Below are 23,712 nucleotides of genomic sequence, written 5' to 3'. Positions count from 1 at the left end.
CCTCAGAGTCTGTCCGTGCATCACCATCCATAAGTGACTTTCACTAGGTCTAGGCTGCTCCATCAGAGCAATGTGTCCTCGTTCATCTGATTCTCACTAGAGGCTACTAACTATCTCCATATTATCACCAGTTAAATCTTCGTAGGTTAGCCTCCTCGGACAGGAGCCTTGCTGACAATCTCTCCTTCGTGCTTAGGACACCTTCTCAGAAGGGAAAAGGATCTAGTTTCCAGGACACAAACAGGTTGGGTCTAGCAAGCTCCTGCCAAATGGTGCTGCTGACCCTGACAAGGAAAGGCGGGGAGAGTCAGGCTTCAGGAGCTTACTCCCTCAGAGAAAGCACATGTGCACATGATCAGTTGCTGCACACTGCCAGGCTACCTGCAAGGAGATAACTGTCTGAGCATCTGCTGTGTGACTTTACACTGCTATTTCATACACGTCCAGACTCCCCAGAGCAGACACCACCTTCATTTTGTAGATGAGGAGACTGAGGCTGGATTTTAAAGAATCTGACTAAAGTCATCTATCGAATGTCTAGGAATCAGCTGACTGGATCCCAGAATCAAAGGAGTCCAAGGAGCTTAGAGAGAGGAGGGTCGTGATGGCTTACCTAGTGTTTCACAGCTTGTGTTCCGTGAGCACTGCCCGCTATCCCTGTCTAGGGAGGACAGCTGCTCGTCTGACCGGCTGAGCTTGCCTGTACTGCTGCAGGGGGACAGGCGAGGAGATTCACCACCACAGGAGCGGCTGCCTCCTGACAGGCGCCTCTGGGTGTAACATTCAACATCAAAGTCCTTGGGAAGAATGGAAAGGAACTTCAGTCACCCTTGGGAAAGAGAGCAGAAACCAGGGACTCTGGCATGCTCACTAGCTCAGAGAAAACCCTGCCTAAGCTCAGGGGCTATCTCTGATGCCAGTGTAGGATCAGGATAAGACTGGAAAGGGACTGGGAGGAGCATGGGGGTGTTTCAATAGGGGTGCTTTTGGGAGTTGTCTGAGGTTCAACTACTGCCCCTGTCATGTGGGGCGGGGAGAGGGATGGCTATGGTTTGCCCTCCTACAAGTCTTTAGATGTGAGTAATAGTGATCTGAAGACTACCAGATGACTTTTGGCACTAGGACACAATCCTCAAATTCCAACTTTAGTCCTCCTCCCCAACAGAAAACAGGACTTCATTACCTGCCTATTGATTCCAACAGGCAAACTGGAGCCACTGACAGCACGACTCATGGGGGCTACCACAGCCACCCGGGTAGGGGATGGAGCAGATTGCCTTTTCTTGGGTGGTAATGCTGGTGGACTAGAAGAGACAGAAAATCCAGGCAAACTGTACATCACAAACAAGAGTGCTTTAGAATGGTTTTAGGGACTGGGCCATGAATGAAGCTCTTTTCCACACCTGTTTTCAAGCTTTCACTGCCTCCTGTTCTCCTCTTGTCAGTCAATGCCCAAAGACCAGAACCAAACAAGATTCCTTCCCTTCCACAGTAGAGCGTGACTAGCTTTACTGGGTCGAGACCTAAGGCAAGCTGAAAGAGCAGGGCCTGTGCAAGGCCCAGGGCCAGAGCCTGGCCACCCTCAGACAGTCTTTCACACAGTCCAGGCCACTGGATTACCCCAGGCACAGCGCTATCCTTCTGCTCGTTCTACCACCCACCCCCACATCAACAGAGGCTCTAGAAAAAAAATCCCCTCCAAAGAATTTAGAATTACCTGTTATCAACCACCCGGATGCCAGGTAAAGGGGGCTTGGGGGGCGCAACCTCTTCACTGGTGGAGTCTGGGAGCAGTTCAGTGGATGGTGACACACTTGTCTTGTTCAGAATCTCCATTTCTCGTTCTGTCAGAGGGAGCTCAGGCTGGCTGGAGAAATGGGAAGAACTAGGGATCACATGTAGTCAGAGCGCATGTAGCTCCTGAGAGTGAGGGGCAGGGCTAAGGGGATGACGGAGCCGAGGAGGAGCATCAGTTAGTCTTGGGGTTCCCATGGAGTTCCACCACTGACCAGCTATTGGGCTGCTCTAAAATAACGTGTCATATATTTAACACGGGCCAGTCCTTGAAACTAACACAAGATAGTAAGGCTGTCCACAAGGTCCTTCCTCAGTTTACCAAGAAAACGCTACACCAGTGGCCTCCCGTTAGCTGAACTACTACTAAAAAAATCCAAGGTCTCCCCCAACCTCTCAGCTGAGCCCTTGGGAGTTCATGGTGCAGTGCCGTTGCCTGGGGCAGTGCCTGGAGAACCACTTCCTTCTGTGCACTCTGAAGCTTATGTGCAATACACATTTTCAAGTGCCAGGCACTCACCAGAACTTACTACTGGAAAGAGGACCAGGCTGCCACAGCCTCTCAAATGCTCTCACTGCTTACCTCCTTTGTCAAGTGTGGGTTCAGTCCCAAAGTGTGTGCCTGGTCCCCATTGGGACCAACAAGTCTGCTCAGACTTACCCATCAGGCTTGCTGGCTGGGGAACTGGGCTTCACTGGGCTTGTTGGTGATGGCCGGCCTTGCTTCTCAATGGTTAGCCTCACCAGTTCCTGTGAGGGAGAAGGAAGAGGGGGTGACACCACTGTACTTCTAGCAAGAGGCAGAGCTTCCAAGTGCCATGTTGTGTCCCCACATTGCCCACACAGGGTAGTCTGCACAGTCCCTACCATGCCTCTTGCCATCTAAAAACACCCTAGCAGCCCAGCCCACTGCAGTTCTACCTGCATCACATGCTTCCTCTTGAAAGGGGAGATGGCAGGTCCAGGTGCTAAGACAAACAGACCACAGAAACTTGTATTCTGTGCAGTCTGGGGAGGGTGGCAGGCATTTTTGATTCCGTAAAGCTGTCATGTTATGCACAATGACACACATCTAGCTTCTGGCTTTTAATGTTTTCCCAAAGTGCACTGGCTTGGTTGAGACAGGAACTGAGGCTCACAGGACTGGCTGGGAGCCTTCCTTGTCAATGGACTTAGAGTGAAGGTCATGTGACCTTCGCAAAACAGAGAAATGGCTTTGAAAGAAAAAGAAATGGTACCTTGAAAACAGCAGGGGAGGGCAGAGTGGGGCACAGTTGCTCAGCTGGGACACATTTATCTGTCCCACGGCTTTTTTTGAGACAGGGTCTCTTAATGTACAAGTGCTGAGATTAAAGGCATGTACTACCATTCCAGACCACTGTAACGATTTTTCCTGGGTGCACGCTATGCTCCACAGTGTAGACAGCACCTGGGGTGTAAGGACCACTCTCATCCCTGTTCTTCTCTTCCGCTGTCCCATCACTCTGTACTTTCTGCTCTGGATGGCTGTGGGCTCCCAGGATGGCATACATGGGCCTTTAGTGTGGACACTTGCAGTGCCATGAGTTACAGTGGCTGTCCCATGGACTCCATAGAAATGAACCTGCTCTGTGTGTGTGTGTGTGTGTGTGTGTGTGTGTGTGTGTGTGTGTGTGTGTGACACACATTCATGGCTGTGTGCTCACATGTGTCTTTTTGGACAGGGTCTCTTACTAGCATCTGAAGATCACTGAGTGGTGAGGCTAGCTGGCCTGAGTGTTCTAGGGACCCATCTGTCTCTTGAGTCCCTAGTGCTGGGATTACAACTGCGGCCACACGCCTGTGGGAAGTATGTTACAGAATGAACCCTCACTGCAGCTTCATCTTTCAAAAGTGTTGTGGAGGCAGAATTCATATACCATGACATTCCCCTACTCTAAGTGTGTGAATACATGTGCGGTCCTTAACCCAACTTTAGGACAGAAATTCTGTACCTGCACAGTCCCCTCATTCTCCTGCTGCCCTTGGCAACCAACATTCTCTTCTAGGCTACCCCCCCCCCCCCCCCCGCCGCCCTGGCCTTAGCAATCCACCTTGTTTGGGAGCCCAGGTTGGCTCTTTTTTACTACTGATCAGTGTTCTGCTATACACAAACCTCCTACACATGACCTCCTCACTGCTCTTTGCTGATGGCTGTGGCTGATGGTCTGGGTGCTTGAGGGAAGAGCACATATTACCTCTGAGGATGCAGAGGTGGGTACCTAACCTCCCTGACCAGAGGCTAAGAACTAGCATTTCCCAAAGCAGTTTCTTTGACAACATAAAAACTATGAAAAAAGATATACATACAAAAAGAAACATTATTAAAGAGGAGTTTTGCAGATGTGAAGGGTGTTATGAGCACGAGAGCTACTCAAGTTTGATGGCAACAAAATAAAACTTGCAGACACAGGTGGGGTAGGGCAGGACGACAGCAGTGAGAATGGGGTATCCTTGGGGTAACAGGAATGGTCCGTGGATGACCTATTGGCAAGTATCAAAAGCCTCAAGTACCTGTTAGGAGGAAAGTGTCATGGATGGATGCAAAAATTCAACTATGGAGGATGTCACCACAGGTAAGATGAGCCTGCTCAAAAGCCCACGGTTAAACACTCACTACAAGTACCAAGTGTGCCGATGTGACAGACCTGTCAAGGGGCCATTCTGAAGTCGGTAAGAATAAAGTCACAGCAGGAACACAGGCCACAGCGACAGCATGGAAAGATTGTGGAATTCTAGGAATACAGGGTGCAGAAAAGCCCTACCTGCTTTGTTGGGGTACACTGTAAATTTTGGAAACAAGATCAAAACCCCTGTCTGTGTTTTTTTTTTTTTTTAATCTATTTTTTTAATTGTATCTCTAAATTTTAAAAAATGGGCAGATTAATTCTAAGAAAATTGCCTTCCCCAAACCATGCGAGGGATGTCCATGGAATCAGATCCACGCTCACCCCATTCTGTTCTTGGAGCCATGTGGGACGTAAGATCCTCGGGAGGCTTAGGCTAGCCCAGAAGGGGCCTTCTACTTGTTGTCAGGACTCAGAGCCCAAGTGTGAGAGGGATGCAAAGGGAAACCAGCTGGAGGGGGGCTGCTTCCGTACTCACTACCTGGAGGAGCGTGCAGGAGTGGTCAAGGCAGTTCCCTTAAAGCCCCCATAGCCTTGGCTAGGATCAAAGTGTCAGACCCAAGTGACTCAAGGCCTTGAATTCTCATCTTTCTGCTTCAGCATCATGAGTGCTGGGAATGCAGACACATGAAGCATGCTAAGCCAAACTTACTCCATCAAGGAGGATAAAGGAATCCAGAGAAGCCTACACATTTGTATCTGCTGACACAGAGCAAATTCCAGTCCCTCCTGACGTGGGAGCAGGCAGGGAGAGATGCTGTCCTCCTGGAATGGTAGCTGTGACTTCAACTAATGAACAGTAGATAGCTATGCATCCTGGGATGACAAGCACACACTTGCAATTGTGCCCTGAAATTCCAAGACCACATTATGACACAGTGGAGGCTGGGAAAGGGGCGGGCAGCTTTTCTTTCTCTGCCAACCTTCCTGCCCAAACAGAAGGGCTTTGGTCTTAACTTGTTTTAATGATCACACACAGAAGACTCCAGAAACCTCTTCCATCTAGGTACTTCCGATACCCTGGTCTCATTGAGTGCTCACCGCTTGTGAGTAAACCAGGGCCCAGTACCTTGTGGAAGTCAAATCTCTGAAAGGCAGGGTTTCTCAAAGACAGAGTTAATTGTTAAAGCCTCATGTTGTAAGGTCAGTTAGAACTCTTCTGCCAACGTTCAGTTCTTTGAAAATCAGTTTTCAAAAGTAAGAACATGTGGAGACTGTTCTCCCTAAGAAGGCGAAGCTCCATCCGACACTGTTCATACTGACGACAATCGACACACAGCTCTGAATTTGAATGTCTTGGTCCTCGCTTCCTCTCCTCTTTCTCCTGAAATGATACAAAGACCTGCCTGGCAGAAGGGCCCACACTGCTGTGATAGTCCTGGCACAAAGAACCCCAAGGACAGCATGGTAAGTAGGGTTCCCTGGGTTCTCACAGTGGGGACCACTCCACTGGAAGTGCCACAGCTGCAGCCCAGACCCCATCCATCACCCCCTTACTCTCTGACCCTACTCTTTGGGTACACTGCCAGGGCACAGACGTCTGCAGCTACATATCAAGGCTCAGTGCCACCCTCTAGTTCTTCACATACTGTGGAAGAGGGTCAGGTCTAGTGTGACGGGAGGAACACACGCCTGTGACAGGAGCTATAGGACATGATCACAGGAATGTCTAGCCCCAGGGTGACTTTGTTTTTTTTTGTGTGTGTGTTTTTGAGACAAGGTCTCTATGTAGTCCTGGCTGTCCTAGACCTTTCTATGTAGACCAGGCTGGCCTCCAACTCTCTCCCTCTGCCACCACACACAGTCCCAGAGTGACTTGTAAAGAAGAGAACATCTAGAGTGTCAGTAAGAATTGGCCAGTGGAAGGATGCTCTCACTTGCACACGCAGCCAAGCAGCACACGGCTTGACGCGCATGGCACAGATGGAGATAGGTAAAAATTGTCTGAAGAACGACTGGCATTGCTTGCACGGGCCTAAACCAGAGGACATCAGTGATATCCTGTAACCGGGATGGTTGGGAAGCAGCACTAGCTAGAATACTGCATAACTTTTTTATTTTAAAGTTTTTTTGAGTTTTTAAAGTTTTTGTGTAGCCCTGGCTGCCCTGGAACTCACTCTGTAGATCAGGCTGGCCTCAAACTCAGAGATTCAACTGCCTCTGCCTCCTGAGTGCTAGGATCAAAGGTGCATGCCAATACCACCTGGCCTGAGCTATATAACACTTCAAAACTAGAAGCACAGGGCAGAGGATGCTAGGAAGCACTCCTAATTTTGAAAACGGTGTATATAAGGAAGTGACAAGCTTTGTATAACAACCTCAAGGGGAAGCTTCTGATTCATTCTGGCTGTTGATGGAGAACTGGCAGAAGCCATCTTCTTATACATCATAGTCTGACAACTCTGGGCACAGCAGTCACAATCAGCAATAATGCCCGCACCAAGGGGGCACCTTTCTTGGGAGCACAGTGCTATCTAGAAGCTTCTTTCTTTCACCAACATACTGAGAGGGCTCTGGCCTCCAGCTTCACAGGCATTCAGAGGGCAGAGGGGCACCCTAAGCAGCACCACGAGGGTGCCTTTGACTAATTCTACACTGCCACCTTTTAGGAGTAACAACTCTAGGATAAATTTTAAAAACTTTAAGTGGACGAAGTGAGGCCAGAGAGACGCGCAGCAGTCAAGCGCCCTGGGTGCTCTTGCAGAGGATGAGGTCTGGGTCCCAGTACCCACACAGGGCAGCTTACGACTTGCTTCTAACTCTAACTCCAGGGTATCTGATAACTGCTCTGGGTTCTGTGGGCCCTGCACACATGTGGCACACATATAGACAAGTAGGCACACACATATAAATAAAAATAAGATTTTAAATAAACCAAAGTCCCAAAGTTTCAAGAAGAAGGAGACATTTACTCGCTGCTGAAGCTGCCCACAAAGATGATGCTACCCAGTGGCTCTATCTGGGTCCTGGATTTTAAAAAGTAAACCTTTTAAAACTAGTAAATCATAGGCTGGAGAGACGGCTCAGTGGTGAAGAGCACTGACTGCTGTTCCAGAGGTCCTGAGTTCAATTTCCACAACCACATGGTGGCTCACAACCATCTATAATGGGATCTGATGCTCTCTTCTGGTGTGTCTGAAAACAGCTACAGTATATATATATATATCTTTTAAAAAAAATAGTAAACCACATTCTGAAGGCCAAAACTAGCCGGGGACTTGTTTCTAGAACGCTCTCGAGGTAGGACGGCTCAAACAATAAGAGCACTAAACAAGGAATGTGCAATGGGACGTCTGTGCCTGGAAGGGCTTGGAATACTTGTCCCTGGCCCTTACAGAACAGGTACACCCTGCTCCAGTGGGCATGTGGAGGTTCCAGGAAGGAGGTGTCACTCAGGATTTGCACCCTGCAATCTGGGGAGCCAGTGAATTAGGAGAAGAAATCATACTGGCCATGGGTGGACATGGGGAGAACTTGTGAAGCTTGATCAACTCTGGCCAATTAACTGTAAGAGAAATTCTGTGAGGGGCTCTAAGACGCCTCCTTCAATAGAGAGGACAACTCTGTGCCTGCTCTTCCTTGTCTGAAATGTAGCCATGGTAACTGGAGAGGCAGCAGCTACTGTGCAGCCCTGGGTAGAGTCTGTGTTGTTAGCAGCAGAAAAGGGAGTTAGAAGCATCCTTGAGGAAGTCTCACACTAGCCTTTGTCTATCTCTAGACTTTACATATAAAAATAACATTTTATTTTTTGAGTCATGTATGCAGGCCAGAGGTAGGGTCTTCTCTGGCATTGGGACCTTGCTAATGTGGCTAGACCATCTCACCAACAAGAAACCAGAATTGCCTATGTCAACCTTTCTTATCCTGATCACGGGTACACGCTGCTATGCATAGCTACTTACCCATTTTTTCTTTTATGATGAGTGCTTGGGCTCCAAACTCAGGTCAACATGTTTACGTGGTAAGCACTTTACGACTGTGCCGTCTCCCATCCCTCCAAAAGTTTTATGTCTAAACACTGTTTGCATTAATTGATGGGTTGGGGGTGTGTGCATGCGGATGTGTGTGCCACAGTTCCCACATGGAGGTCAGAGGACAGTCTGAGGGAGCTGGCTCTCTTTCCACCGTATGCATTCTGAGGGTCAGATCAGGTCAGGTTTGGAGGCAAGCACTCTTCTCGGCTGCGCCATCTCACCAGCTGCAAAAGTTCTATCTTTAAAAGCTTCTGCTTGTTTGGGTTCTCTGGCCTGGCTGCTATCCTTAGAAAACCTCTGAGCCTGCTCTGCAAGTGCAGGCCTGGAGGTGATGGTCAAGTGACAGAGCTGTGGGATTCCCCAAGGCTTTCAGTGGAAGAGAGCAGTACACATTTTTTTCCCTTCTGTATGTATCTGTGTGAGTGTCCAGATGCCCACGGAGGTCGAGAAAATGGAGTTCTATGTGAGCCGTCCAATCAGACGCTCTAAAGCAGAGCATGGGTCGTCCAGAAGAGAGGGTGCATTCTTAGCCACTGGCCTGCCCCTCTAGCCCACAGTACTATTCTAAATGATAACATGTTAGTCTGTGTGAGTGGCTGAGGCTGGGGGTACAAGGGCCTGTTCCTGACATTTCCTAAGGCAAAAGGTGCCACGTCGGAGGAGAAGTGGGTCTTTAACTGGCACAGTACAGAAGACCTGAAACTTGTGAGTTGCCCTGAGGGAGACACAGTTCTCATCCAAAACATAAATGTTAGCTACTCTGGTAAAAGTTGCCATAGTGACGAGTGCCCACCCTGCTGCCTGTACTTCAAAGACACAAACTTACCTCTCCTCACACACTCAGAGTATTTAAGGACCTACAAGAATCTCAAGGAGTCACTTGTCCAAGGTTACACAGCTCACAAGTGGCATTAATGTGAAGATTTTCGTGGCAGATGACAGTGTTCATGTAGGAACAATACCAAATCATTTATCTGCCTTTCAGGCAAGTTTTCAGTCTTACCCCGATTCCCACCCTCAAACAATTCCATTTAACAAATGAACGAGCGCCTTGAGGGGTGGTGAGCTACTCTGAAGGCATGCACTGTTTCTCTTCCCAGTGGGATGAAGACAGCCAGCTAAAGCATTTGTGCTTGAACACTCCTGGCCCTCCCAGCTGAGGGAGGCTTGCTCACACACCAGGACACAGGCTTATGAGGTGTCCTTGTTAGGAAATGTGAATGAGGAGGATCCTTTGGGTTGAATCTCCTAGCACAGGGCAGCAGAGGGTGACTAAGTGCGTAAGCCCAGCAGGCATGCGTGAGAACCATGAACTTGCCACTGAACCCTGGTTGGCCTGCCAGTGAAGGTGTCTGCCTCAGTCAAGTATAAAGTTGGGCAGTGTAAAATAGCACCCATTAATTTTACTGTAAGATACTAACCATAAATGCCATGCTGACCAATCTCACTCCTTGACTGATGCCCTCTAGAAGAAGCCTCTAGTAACACATGACAGCTGACTAGACTCCTGGGATGTTTCTTGACTTCCTTGCCTCTGCATTACCACGAACACTCCTTGCTGTGGCATGTGGCATCCTTTTATGTAACCCGAAGCTCCCCAAGGCCAGGCCTGTGCCTGTCATTCATCTCTGTGTGCAGTCCTGTGACAACACCCCACAGAATACAGAGTTCCTTATCTACTGCAGTCTCTGTATGTGTGCTAACTGTGCTTATGCACATGTCTGCACCTGCATGCACACATGCACGTGCATGCACACATGCATGTGTGAGGTCACCTTTTCAGAGTCTGTTTTCTCCAAGGCAGAGTCTCTCTGTCATTTCTGCCCCCACACTGTAAACTCAAGGCTCGCTGGCCCAAGAGTTTCTGGCAGATTCTCCTGGTTCTGCCTTCCACATTGCTGAGCCTTCTCGTCTTACTCTGTTCTGGGTAAACTATTTAAAAACAAACCTGTGAAAAAGTTCTTTGCTCTCAGGCGCTGGGGTGTTCAAGCTCTACAGGTTATACATGTGTGCTTCCAGCCCCAGCGTCATTGAGAAATCAGCGATTTTCATTCAAACATTCCTTCTGCCAACCAGTACAGCCCTGCTTTCATGAGTCCACAAAGAGCATGGACTATGGAGTGTCCTGAAGCTTCTGTGGAAAACGGATCTCGTTTCAGCTGTTTTAACTCATGACTTTCATCAAGATCAGTTTGACAGAAGAAAACCTCAACAATGTCATCTGGAAAATAATTTTGATTTCCAGAAGCCAGGACAAGAACAGCAAGAGTGGGAGAGTCAGAACTCGGCCGGAAAGCACAGGAAGGTCATGTCTCACGTTGCCCACAAGAGAAGCTGCAGGAAGAGCTGAGGGGATAAACTGACTGCAGAGACTGTGGCCAACACCCATAGCCTCTTAAAGCTGATGGTATAGAGTCTGCTGGCTCTGTGATAAGAGAGCATGGAGGCAGTCAATGGACAGCACTGATGTTAGCTTGTCATATCTTCTCCTCAAAGTGAACCCAAAGTCCCTGTAGACACAGCAGCACGCAGCCTCACCTTTAAAGGTGCTGGGGCTTTAGCTAACAGCCCATTTGGGAGTGATTTCTCTCACCAAACAAGGCCTCCCTGGCCTTCTCTATGTAATTAAAACCCTTTGGGGTCTTAGCTCAGTTTTCCAGAGCTTCTAAAGAACACTCCACCAAGAGGAATGATTCAGGAACCTCACAGTCTGGCTGAGGAGGGAGTCTTTCTGACCTAGGCTAACTAATGTGGTTATAAGTTTGGATTAGGGTCTATAGAAGGGACACAGCTTTTCCAAGCCACATCTATCAAGCATGCATTTAGCCCCACGGGATTAATAAAAACAGATGTGAATGGGCTTCGTGTATTCCAGCATTGTTCTAGAACATCCCGCACTGACTAGTTTAATCCTGCAATGCTACCATGCAGGGCCCTACTGTCACTCTTGCTTCTGGGTGTGCTTGTGGGTGTCATCAAATGGACTATGGCAGTAAACTGTGCCCAAGGACCACTCAGTGAGGAGCTTGGGATTTAAAGCGTCTTACCTGCCTGAGAAGGCCTCTTCCAACAGTGCCTCCCGCCCACTGCATGCCCTTGTCATTTCACGCCCTCCACTCAGCTTTGCTTCTCATCTACTGGCATTGACATTCTTAGTCTGGCTTCTGGGCCCAACTCCAGGCCCTCTATTGTCTTTGTTTTGCCCTCCAATTGTGACTCCTAATCTTCTCTGAGGTTTTTTGCAATTTCCTGGATAGTAAACACATTGATCACATCATAGAGATCAAGCGCACTCAGCTTCAACCTTGCTTTCTACCAGGAACCCTACATGTTCGCATGACACGAAAAGGTAACAGTTGATACACTGGGGGCTTTGCTAAAAGCCAGGACAAACAATCTCCATCGAGTCACAGCTGGGACATACGGCCCACAGAGGACTTCATGCCAGATATCTGCAGGAAGGGCTGATGGCTCTGAGAGTGAAGCAGTCACTGGGTAGAACTAGAACTGGCCCATACCACAGCTTTTGGAAGGCATTCGCCCCGTGTATGGTCTAAAATCAAGTTCTTAGCTTCTTCCGGCTGGCTGCCCGGTCAGGGTTGCCCGAAACCTGCCCTTACCTTCACTCCATCCAGCACAGCTTTGATGACACCCTTCACAGTCGTCACCATCTCCTTATCTTCTGAGTTCACACCCTCGAGCATCACCTGGTCAGACCAGCGGATAAGGTTGGCAAGGCTCTGGTACACTCGGCTATAGCAAGAGGAGAGGGCTGAGCTGCGGGGAGGAAAGTTTTAAAAGAACATCAGAGAGGAACCTGCATCATAACCCTCGCACAAGGCGGACATCATAGGTCCAGGGACCATTTTTTTTTTTTTTAAAATACAAAATCCATGTTGTTTTGTTTTTGAGCCAAGGTCTTGCTCTGTAGCCAAGAATAGCCTCGACTTCTTAATTCTTCTGCCCTGGCCTCCTGGCTGTGAGATGACAGGTAAGTGCTTCATGCCCCAGCTTATCTGCATTTTCTACAAACTTCTTTTTGTTATATTTAATGTGGTGTGTGTGTGTGAGAGAGAGAGAGAGAGAGAGGAAGAGTGTGTGTGCGTGTGTGCGCATGTGTGGTCAGAAGACAACCTGAAGGAGTTGGTTCCTTCTTTCTCCCATGGAGATCCTGAGAATCGAACTTAGGTTGTCAGGCTGGGATAAGTGCCTTTATCCGTGGAGCTATCTTGCTGATCCTCCAAGATTCCTTTTTGACAGACAAATCTTTTTTCTCTTCCTTCTTATATTCAATGGATGTTCTATGGAGGTTTATAGTCTAATCTGTTACTTTGTGTGTACCGGAGGAAGGTCTCCTGGTATTCTGTTCTATCACTCTCTCCCCTATTTTCCTGAGAGTTTCTCAGTGACACTGCAGCAAGGCCAGCAAGCCCCAGTGATCCTCTCATTACTGTCCCCAGAGCACTGGATTTTGTGTAGATGGTGGGATTTGAACTCAGATTCTCATGAGTGCTTAGTGGGAACTATTACTGCAGAGGCTTCTTACCAGCTCCACATACATACAGACAAAACACACACACACACACACACACACACACACTGCTCCCTGAGAACCTCTCTTTCCTCATTTCAGTTGCAAACCACTCAACTGGGTAGACTTTTGTGTATTTCCTGTTTTGAATAGTTTGACAGTCATTCTGATGGACCAGAGTCAACAGGTTTGAGGGGTTGGTGGCAGGCATTTGTGAGAGCTGTCTGTCCTTGCTTAGCTTCACCATCCTCAGTGAGGAGCTGTGGCCAGGTAGAGAGGATTTCAAAGACTGCATCAGGGTGGTGAGCCTGTGCTCATGAGCATGTGTGCACAGCAGCAGCTCCATCTCACGGTGAGGACAACACACAAAGTCCAAGTCTTGGTATTTTTGAGAGCCTTAGTGATTCTTACAGATACCACATACTTTTTTTTTTTAACTAATTAAGGTTTTTAAGATAGGGTCTCACTATGTAGCCCTGGTTAGCCTGGAAATGACTATGTAGACCAGGCTGGTCTTATAGAAATCTGATTGCCTCTGCCTCCCGAGACCTGGGATCATATATGCCACCATGCCAGACTATAAATATGAGTCTTCTTAAGGAACCTAGAAAGGGTTGCTGTTCTTATTTCAAACTTTGTACAGAAGAGCAAACAATCACTCCATCACTATTAAAGCAGGTGCTTAGAAACCAAGGGTACAATTTAGAGAAAACAACACAACATCGTAGACTTGACTAAAGTGGGTTCTGTCAAAGGTCTTTAGGCGCTTCACCAACAACACCTCATCAAGTGGAACAGCATGGGGAGAGCTAAGTTTTCCGCCAGCCATGGCTACACTTTGAACGTACCAACAGAACAGTCACTAAGAAGGGAGGCAAATGCCCCTCATCCCTGAGAATGAACGGAGCTGTCCAAGAAGCTTGGGGATGGTGTCAAGGCCTCATGAGGATGAGGCAGGGGGCCTTCCCCTCCAGAAGGGGTTGACCCAGTCCTGCAGCCTATCTGGCAGGTAAGGTGCCTCTGGTGGCATGCCTGACACTAGCCTTCTGTTCTCCGCCTCCCCTGCCAATCTAGCTGCTTCCCTCAGCATCCTCCATTTCTTCTCCTCTAGGAAGCAGGACAGGACCACTGCGGTCCCCTCAGTGCCTTCTTCAACATGTACCACACAATCAGCGCATCATCATATGCTAGCGAGCACAACTTTAACTTGACTTTAACTCTTCCCTGGTGGGGGCCACCATGAGACACAGCATCTGGAGTTAGCCATCTACACATCGGATGACCTAATATCAGCACAGTGAGCCAAAGGTCACAAACCCCAAGGGTCAGCCAGCAGAAGCAGAGGTGGAAGTGCTAGGCAGAACACTTCTTGGGAATAAAGACACAGAATTGGTTATATCTCTCAGAAGAACTGTGAACTTCATTGCTAAGTTCGGAAAACCATTCATAAAGGCTCAGTCTCATGGGGTTAAATGGACACTAAGCTGCCTTGAGAAATCCACACAGAGAGTCGTCAATTATGAATGGGTACCACAGACAAAACCCCAGACCTCAGTCTCTTCTGAAAAGTTCCTGCAAGTGTGGGAAGTGCGTCTAGCATGGCTTTCCATGTGATACTTCCAATAAATGTGGGGCGGCTAAGCTGTAGGAAGAAAACACACTCTAGCAATCAAAGGCTGCCTGGAAGGTCTTGGCCTGGCATAGGCAGGAGTGTGGGCACACCTTGTCTTATCAGATGACAGTGCCAGCAGCTGAGCACTTGAATGACAGACCATGGTAAATGATGGCGGGCCCTGAGAATGCATCCAACCCAATGTGATCAGTGCTAGTGAGCTGAGGCACAGGACACAGCCACAGCTCATGGGTGGTGGCATCTGCTAGGAGGGTGGGGTCCGCTAGCACACGGGCCTCTGGAGGAGCAACTGTCTCAGAGCTGGGCAGTGGGGCAAGTGGAGGACTCCCTTCTTCCCACTGTTTCAAATGCCCCAAACCAAGGTGCCTCTAAGGTTCCCGCTGCTCCCATAGCTAAGGACCTTCTGGGGGACTCACCTGTGCTGGATCCGAGGGTCAGTCTGCACCAGGGGTAAGATGGCCTCCAGCACCTTGCTGGCTGACCCCGGGAGCATCTCCAGAACCTTCTTATCAATGGCCATTTTGTCCACAATGGTCTTAAAGTAGCGCAAGGCACTGACAACCTCCTTCTCTTTCTCCTCCAGCCAGCACAGGTTCTGAAAGGGAACGCCATGTTTAAGGAACGAGAGGAGATTAAAGGGAGCTGTTCTGAGATCAGTGAAGTCTATGACCTAGCTCCACACCCCTGCAAATGGAAAACACTCGGGCAGCAGAGCAAGCCAGAGGGCTTCTCTAAGGCTTGTGATCAGCAGACAGAGATGAACAGGAAAAGACAGGCTTAGGACAGTCACTTGGAGACTTGGGGATTCCCTTGCCACACTCTGAGGTTCTGAAAACATTCTCCTCTGTGCTGACTGGCTCTGAGATAGCACTTCCTGTCTCCCATTGTGCAGTGAGGTCTCAGAGAGGACAAGAGGGAGCCACAGTCATGCCCAGGGTACATACAGAGAATTTGAGGAACTGGCAGCATCACAGCCCATCCCCCATCTAGATCCCCACACAGTCCTATTCAAACTTGAAGATCCCTTTCCATTAAAGACACATGACTTCCTAGGACTCTAATGTCAGTGCTGGAAGGAAGAGCTAAGGAAGCCAGAGCCACTGTTAGTAACTCAGTGACTACTGGTGCTGGGACTCTGAGTACAAGGAAAGCCACCTAGAAGGAAAAAGCCAGTGCCCAACTCCCCAGAACTCCTCCTAAGCCCACACTCTTTCCTCCTTGACTGTGGGTAGCCTAGGTCCACACCTGGCCGGGTGCAGGGCATACAGCTCTAGTCTCCTCCCCCCAGCCTCCTTTCTCCAGTGGCCCAGATCCCAGACAGAGTGTCATTCAAAGTGGATAGCTCCACAAATAGACAGCCCACAGAAGGAGTGAGGAGGTGTGTGGACAGTGAGGCCACCACCTGTGGGCTCCCTAAGGTCCAGAGAGTGTGAGTAACAGCAGCTGAGGGTGAGAGGTTTAAGCAGTAGTCTATAGATACATGAATGGCAGAGATATTACAAAAAGTAACTATTCTTTTGAATATTAAATCTCCCTCATCGCCAGATAATGTTAGGGAGTATTAATTTAAAAATATATATATATATATATATATATATATATATATATATATATATATATATATATAAAATTAAATAAATGGATGGAATCAAGTAAATAGAACTTGAGCCAGATACCTTCCAATGGTCCAGTGTGGCTCTCTGGAGTGCTCTGCAGACGACCAGGACCACTCAGCCGTCCTTGCACTGTTTCCCCATCTCTACCTGATACATTCATTTCTTGTCTGTCTCCAAGAGCTGAGCACTGGTTTCTCTACTGCCTGGACAAGAGTGCTCAGCTTTACCATGCCCCAGCCATAGCCGGGCCAACCTGAGTAATCAGGCCACACAGGTGGCGCTGGTGACAGCATGCAAAGCAATCAGGCTACAAGAGAAGGGGGAGGAGGAGGGGGAGGAGGAGGAAGAAGGATGGGTTGTCTTGACACATCACAAGCTGCTGGAAGGCAAGAGTGATAAACTTGCTGGGGAAACAGGGAAGTATTTTAAGAAAACACGTCAGACATATGGGCAAGAGTGAACAGGAGCTGGGAAAAGTTGAAAGTGCAGGCACTTTGGAACAGAAAGGCTTCTCCTGCCACTGAGGGAGATCAAATCAGGCACATAAGGGCCAGACTAGCTGGACTCAATGAAGGGCTAAGTAAGGACGCAGCAAAGTCAGGTAGCTTCTGTCACCTTCTCCCAAGCCCCATGTCTTGATTATGGTCTCCTTATGCTTAGCACTCCCTGGGCCTTTCGGGTTGTAGACTGTAGTTAGCAGTGAGAATCAGTTCTACACACAGCATACGTACGTAGCACTAGCTGTGGTAGGCCTACAATCAGCCCAGAATGACTTGTCAACCTACTACCTCTCCCTCCCCAGGGAGCCGTTGTTACTGCTTGTTCTCATCACCTGGTAACTCTGAGGTTGTCAATCCTGGGAAGGGCCAGATCCAAGGCCAAGCTGGACTTGGGAACAGTAGATTCCAGCTCCTTGTCTGTGGGACAGGTGAATGCCCTATGCTATTAAGGAAGTCAAAGTAGGTGGTTGAAGCTGGAGCTCCTCGGCCAAGCACTTGCCTACCGTAGAGAGGCATGGGTTCCATCCCCAGCAGCAAAACAAACAAACAAACAAACAAACACCAACCAAAACAGAAACAGAGAGAAAAGAAACAGAAAACAACAACCAAGGTGAAGACTGATGGCGAGGAAGGGAGTCACTGATAACTGAGGAGACACTCAGGCATCAGGTCAGAGTGAAAAGTCTGAGGAGGATGACAGGTCTGAGGAGGAAAGGTCAGGTCACAGCTGGCCCTCTGGGTGCTTCGAGTCACCCAAAGAACTCTGGACTTGTTTCCGTTCAGGCTGTAACCTCCCCACAGAACAGATGCTGTTAATTCATAAGTGGGGAAACTGAGGCTGCGTGGGGAGTGGGAGGAACAGATAACCTGCCCCAAAACTCCACTGCTAAGTAATAAAATTAAATCACAGACCTGGCAGGCTTCACTCCACAGCCTGGACGTACAAACAGCCAATACTGTTAATAGTTAAGTAACAAAGCCTCTCCACACAGCTAGAGAAAAACTAAGACAACAGGAGTGAAGCCACAGGGACAGAGCTGGACAGATGCTCAGGAAGCAGGAGCTGCTTGTGCACTGAACTCTTGTGCTTCAACATATTTAACAGGGAAGTCACACCCGGGGTAACATGAAACACATATGCAAATGCTCTGTAGGAGGAACAGGGACAGTGAGTGACAAAGGACAGGCAGCAGCAACCTCCCCACACCACAAGGTTTCTGGACACTGTCCTCTCATCTATGTGTTGTGGCAGGGTCCATCCTGGGGCCTGCACTAAAGAGCAGTCCACACTCGGGGTCCTTGGGACAAGCAGGGTTGAGTTTAAGCCCCAGGCTGTACCTGCAGCTCCTACTATAGGGAAGTCTCACTTCAGCAAAGACACCCTGCTGCTACAGGATGGTGCCAGCACTGCTGGCTCCTAATCCAGCAGCTCCCGCTTCATTCTCCTAACTGACAACTAAAGAAAACGTCTCAGCACTGCAGGGCTTTCGATGCCTTGCTAAGTAAAGGGTGTGATTGCAGCAAACTTTCTCCCATGGTCTTTCTTTGGACAATGCATAAAGAAGGGAAGATTCCAGGCCTGGCCTGCTCGCCATGTTCCTATCAGCATTCTCTTGCCGGCAAAGCTGTCTGCCAATAAGCCAGTTAGGAATCATGGCCTAAAGGTGTGAGCTCCAAGACCGTTCTGCATGCTATGACACAGACCGAACCTCTCCCTGCTCACAGCTCTTCTGTATGGAAGTAGTGTATCTGACAATGCCAAGTAGTGCCTTGCTCACAGGCAGACTCATTCAACAGAAGTTTCTGGGCTTTCAAACCTCATTTTCTGTACCTTTAACTAGACTTTTAAGATACTCTGCTTGTCCACATAGTCAGGCAGTGTCTGTGAGCCACATCAAGCTGACAGCTTTGACAGCAGGTCTGCGTTGGCATCAGCTCATCTGCAAACCTTGTTCCCACTTTACATTGCTAAGTGCATTTTTAATGTAAGGACAAGCATTCAGATCTGTAAGACATTATTAACAAACACACCTGGGCTTGACTTCTTAAAGAAGACATATGGTGACACACACCCCGGATCCTAGCACTCAGAAGGCAGAGGCAGGAAATTGCACTTTAGGACCAGCTCTGGTTAAAGAGCCATGCCCGATCTTAAACAAAACAAACTCCAGGACTGCTGTAGCTCAGGGTAAAGCTTTTGCCTAGGGTGCTCAAGGCCCGGGTCAGATCCTCAGCACCACAAAAAGCCCCAGTCAGGCTTTGCATTTAAATCCTGACTTAAGCACTGCTCTGTGGCTTTAGCTAATTCCCCCATCTTTAGAGACTTTCTTTTTAAGCAGGGCAGGTTTCACTGCCAGGGCTGTTGGGAGGAGAGGGCCCCACTCCCCTCCAAGCAGCAGAGGCAGGGAAGAGGCCTGATCAGTGCCAGTGCTGCTGCTGTAGGCACCCTTGCTAAGAACTCGAGCCTCCCAAGGCTTTAGAAGCCTTCTCGGTAAACATAGCACATCATCATCTCAGCAACTCAGGGGGAGAGCACCCACGCTGGAAAGGTGATACTTCTCCATCTGCCTAAGCACCCACTAAACCACTCTCTTGAAAGGACCCAAACCTAGGCTGCACAGTCTGAGCTCCCTCCCCATCAAAACCACTCAGATGCTTTCATTCAAGCATTATATCAGATACTTGAGCCCATAGCTGCCACCCAGTGAAGACACAGTAACATCACCACAGGTGTTTTCCATCCCCAGACCACGGACCAGAGTTCTGCAGTGGAAGGCAAGGCAACCCCAATTGTTCTTAATGTCACACTGACCTTCTGCCTCTGAGACCTGGAATCCACAGCACTGGTGGACATAAATTCTACTGCCTGCTGCTCCAGATCCAAGGGGATAGGGTAGCCCTCTGGTAGAAATCTGTCTCTTGCCTCCTGGAAGAGAGGAAACCTGGATTCCTACAGAGCTTGAAATGGACATTGTAGACTGGAAGAAGGGGTTGGTGAGAATCAACAGCTGTTCCACACATCTGGCTCAGCTGCCCTCGCTGAGGTTACTAATGCTGGAGGATGCCTTTAGATGGGATTCAGGGGGTTGTGAGTTTCAGAGCCCAGGCCCTGAGGCTGAACGACTGGTTCAGGCCATCAGAGCCCTGTGTGAAAGTACCCGAGGGCTTCTGGGTGGGAGGTAGCACCAGGTGTGAGCACAGTGCTCAGAGTTACTTTAAATGCCCAGAGGATGACACGGAACTGTCCAAGCCACTGGCCGGACTGATTAGCAGGACAGGCACGTACCATCCTAAGGTCCCAGGTCCCAGGGACACAGATGGCTCTAGTAAACGCACTTATACACAGTGCAGCCCACAACGCTGGCCACAGGTTGGGCCCAGGAGGAACACCTAGAGGCGCAGCTTACTTTGCTCACAGGCTTCTCAGGAGTCTTCGACACCTCAGCTGGCTTTCCCTTCTTGGATGGTGTTCTCTTGATTTTAGGAGAGTGGAATTTGTCCATCAGCTTCATGGTGAAGGAGGAGAGATGAGAGCGCTGAGAGTCTGAAAGCACAGAAGTCTGACTGTTAGAGGAGGGGCAGGAGAGGCTGTGGTTCTTGTGGGAGTGATGTGGTCTTTTAGCTAAAACTTCCTTCTTGAAAGAGTCAAAGGAAGGGACATGTGGACCAGGTCTTTTTTCTTTTTGAGACATTGTTTCTTTGTGCAGCCCTGGCTGTCCTGGAACTCCCCCAGGCTGGCCTGGAACTCAGAAACCAGCCTGCCTCTGCCTCCTGGGTCTGGGTTTAGAGGCGTGGGACCCATTCTAACACTCGGCTTACATGTAAGTACTGTTGTACTTTCCCCTGGCCTGAGTGATTAGAATGGTGAGTAACTAAGAGAGGTAGGATGGAGATTAAGAACTTGCATTAAAATGTCAGTTTCCTCGATAGTTCCATGAGCATTTAATCAAAGTCCAGGAGACACAGGAAGAATATGCATGGATTCAGAGAGGTGTGGCTGTTCTCAGCCTCTGGTGGAGGAAAGAACAAGTGACACAGGCCAGGTCCTAGAGGTGGCAGCAAAAACAGAAATGGAAGCAAGGTGTTCAAACTGTTCTGGTAAGATAAAAGATTGACTGATGTTCTTAGAACAAGACAAGTCAAGGGTGTCTGTTCTCATTGATCCTGGGTGGCGCCACTCTGGAAGCTTACACTGTAATTATTAGTTAAGAGGAAAAAGGTACTCTGCTCAGAAGGAAGATGTGACACTTCCTCTGTGTCTGCATCTATTTTAAATAGGGTCTCACTATGGCTCAAGATGGCCTCACGGTGAGCCTGTCTTGGCCTCTGGGTCACTGGTGTGCGCACCCAACTCTATTTGCAGAGATTGTTTTGTGTGTGGAAACCCTTAAGCAATCCATTGTAGAACTTTGCTAGCACTGGGTAGGCAGACAGCTCAATGTAGAGTCCGGTGTTTGCCTTGTGTGTGCACAGAAGCATATATGAGTAAGTAAATAAGATATGACAGCTCATGCAGAGGTACACTTCTTAATCCCAGCAACTGGCAGGCAGAGGCAGACGGAACTGGTGAGATCCAGGCCACTATGGTCTACATAGTGGGTTCTAGGCCAGCCAGGGTTACATAAGGAAATTCTGTCTCCAAACAAAAAGAAAAGCAGAAACTACCAGCACTAACAAATTCAGTAAGGCCACAGGACACAACATCAACATCATATAAAAACTAATTTTTTTAATAAAGTAGCAATGAACACACAATGAAATTTTACAAACCTCTCATTATATCAGAAAGGACCACAGACTTGGATATACGTCTGACAAGAGCAATTCCCCACTTTACTCTGCGAACTGTAAAACAGTGCCGAGCTCGGAGACGACCAAACCATGTGGAAAGCATCCCATGCTCTTGGATCAAAAGGCTTAATATTGTTATGAGAGTAATATTTCCCAATAACAACTTGTCATCCAAAGAATCCTGCTAGCTTAATTCTTTTGGTAAAAACTGACACTCTAATCCTAAAATTAGTAAGGAAATATGAGTGATCTAGAACAGCCAAAACAAACAGTGAAGCTGGGGACATCGGAACATCTCGATATAAACATTAAACATGTTAACCAAGGCGCTCCAGCACAGATAGAGACACACTGACCCAAGAGCAGGACTCAGATTCCAGAAACAAACCCATATGTCCAAGCTTACTGATTTTCAACGAGGATACGCAGACCACTGAATGGGGAAGTAACAATTCTTTCAACAAGCAGTATTAGGGGGAAGTAGGCACTTGTTTGTAAAAGAATGAATGAAGGCCCCTGCCTTACACCACATGCTAAAATGAGCTTTAAATAAGTGAAAGATCTAAATATAACAGTTAAAGCTGAAGAGTTAAAACACTTAAAAGAAAGGACAGGTTTTGTGGCCTTGGATCTGAGTCTACTCTTTGCTGTAACACAAAAGACACAAGTAGCAGAAATGAAAAATAGATAAATTAGAACTCCTTCAACATTAAAATCTGTTCTGTAATGTCTGCATCGAGGGAGTGGAAAGAGACTGTTGGGTGAGGAAAACATTTATGGACTATGTATCTGATGGGGGCTGCACACAGAATGGAACAGCATTCTGGGGACTGGAGTATGCCTCGATTCCCGTACTCTGAAGGCTGAAGCACCAAAATTACAGATTAGCAGCCAGCCTGGCCTACACAGCCAGACTCTGCCTCAAAAGAAAGGCAAACAATCAAACAAGGAAGCCATTGGGATGTAGGTAGTAGGGAGGAGCTCCCCTAAGTGGCCTTGCACTCTGCAGCACTGCAAACAGCAGCAGCAGCAGCAGCACTGCAAACAGCAGCAGCAATGCAGCAGCAGCAATGCAGCAATGCAGGAAAATGTTCCCACTTCAGCAGCAGCAGACAAACCTTAAAATACACAGAAGGGCAGAAAGACTCTGCCTCACAAAGCCCAAATCAAACAACCAAAAACACTCCAGACTATGTAACAAGTAAAGAATCTGAATGGGGACAGTGAGAAAAGACGTGGTGACCACAGGAGCCTGAAGGAAGTGATCCCCGGAGCCGGTGGGGGAGGAGAGGCAGCTTCTGAAAGTTGTTCTCAGACTACACATGTGCAGACACCTCACACACGCAATAAATAAACTGAGAAAATAAAAAAGAATTTGAAAAGACATTTCTCCAAAGACATATTGGTAATAAATACATAAAAAGACGAACCATGTTTGGACTCAGGTGGGAGGCCCTGGTTTGGTCCCTAGCGCTGAAAAAAAAACAAGCAAGGAAAAGCCGAACACAACAGTCAACACTACTAGGCAAATATAAACCCACTTGACACCCAGAATACTGAAAACAACAGGACTGCTAACTATTGGGAGGACTAGGTGAACTGGAAGCTTACAGGCTGATGTTAGAAATAGAATAGCTGGGGCTGGGGATTTAGCTCAGTGGTAGAGCGCTTACCTAGGAAGCGCAAGGCCCTGGGTTCCGTCCCCCGCTCCGGAAAAAAAGAACCAAAAAAAAAAAAAAAAAAAAAAAAAAAAGAAATAGAATAGCTGCACTGGCGAACTCCTGGCAGGTCATTAGAATACCAAACACACCATTCCAGCAGTTCTATTGCAGGCCTATGTTCGTCCAGAAGTGACGAGAAATACCCATAAGGTGTGCACAGGGAAGTTCAGAGCCATAGCTTCATCATGGCCAAGAGGTGAAAATAACTCAAAGGTCTACTAAATGCCTGTGAATGAGTAAATAAATGTGGCAGACCCACCCAGTGGAATAGTATTTGGTAATGAAAAGGAAATTGAGCCCAACCTTGCAACAATAAGGATAATCTCAAAAACAGTGTGCCAAGTGATGACGGCCACACAGAAAAGGCCGCTCATCTGACTGAGATGTCCAGAAAAGTCAAGCCCACAGAGGTAGAAAATAGGTCAATGGCTGCCGAAGACTGCGGAGGGAACAGAGGAGCATGGAGAATGACCATTAAGAAACTCAAAAAGAAGCAAATACACCCAG

The 23,712-nt window shown here is 48.2% G+C and overlaps 1 protein-coding gene and 1 long non-coding RNA gene across 31 annotated transcripts in view; one reads left to right on the top strand and one right to left on the bottom strand.

Moving 5' to 3' along the window:
* The window catches only part of Rapgef1 (Rap guanine nucleotide exchange factor 1), a 117,909-nt gene that overhangs the window by 39,224 nt on the left and 54,973 nt on the right, over window positions 1-23,712 (bottom strand). For 9 of the 30 annotated variants that reach the window (XM_039106160.2, XM_039106157.2, XM_039106162.2 and 6 more), the window contains exons 2-9: window positions 20,101-20,237; window positions 19,506-19,619; window positions 14,994-15,172; window positions 12,034-12,190; window positions 2,456-2,544; window positions 1,718-1,885; window positions 1,184-1,331; window positions 614-797 (exon numbers count right to left, since the gene is read on the bottom strand). In XM_039106160.2, coding sequence (XP_038962088.1) covers window positions 614-797; window positions 1,184-1,331; window positions 1,718-1,885; window positions 2,456-2,544; window positions 12,034-12,190; window positions 14,994-15,172; window positions 19,506-19,619; window positions 20,101-20,237 — 1,176 coding nt within the window. The remainder of the gene's footprint in view (window positions 1-613; window positions 798-1,183; window positions 1,332-1,717; window positions 1,886-2,455; window positions 2,545-12,033; window positions 12,191-14,993; window positions 15,173-19,505; window positions 19,620-20,100; window positions 20,238-23,712) is intronic. The other 21 variants (XM_063284486.1, XM_063284494.1, NM_001427397.1 and 18 more) reach the window with 5 other exon arrangements.
* On the top strand, window positions 4,649-14,340 carry LOC134486064 (uncharacterized). The gene is made up of 2 exons (XR_010064740.1): window positions 4,649-5,846; window positions 14,056-14,340. It is a non-coding gene; the product is annotated as an uncharacterized LOC134486064 (long non-coding RNA).

The sequence above is a fragment of the Rattus norvegicus genome, chromosome 3 (genome assembly GCF_036323735.1).
Source record: "Rattus norvegicus strain BN/NHsdMcwi chromosome 3, GRCr8, whole genome shotgun sequence".
NCBI classification, from domain to species: Eukaryota; Metazoa; Chordata; class Mammalia; order Rodentia; family Muridae; genus Rattus; species Rattus norvegicus.
This window is presented reverse-complemented; position numbering and strand designations above follow the sequence as displayed.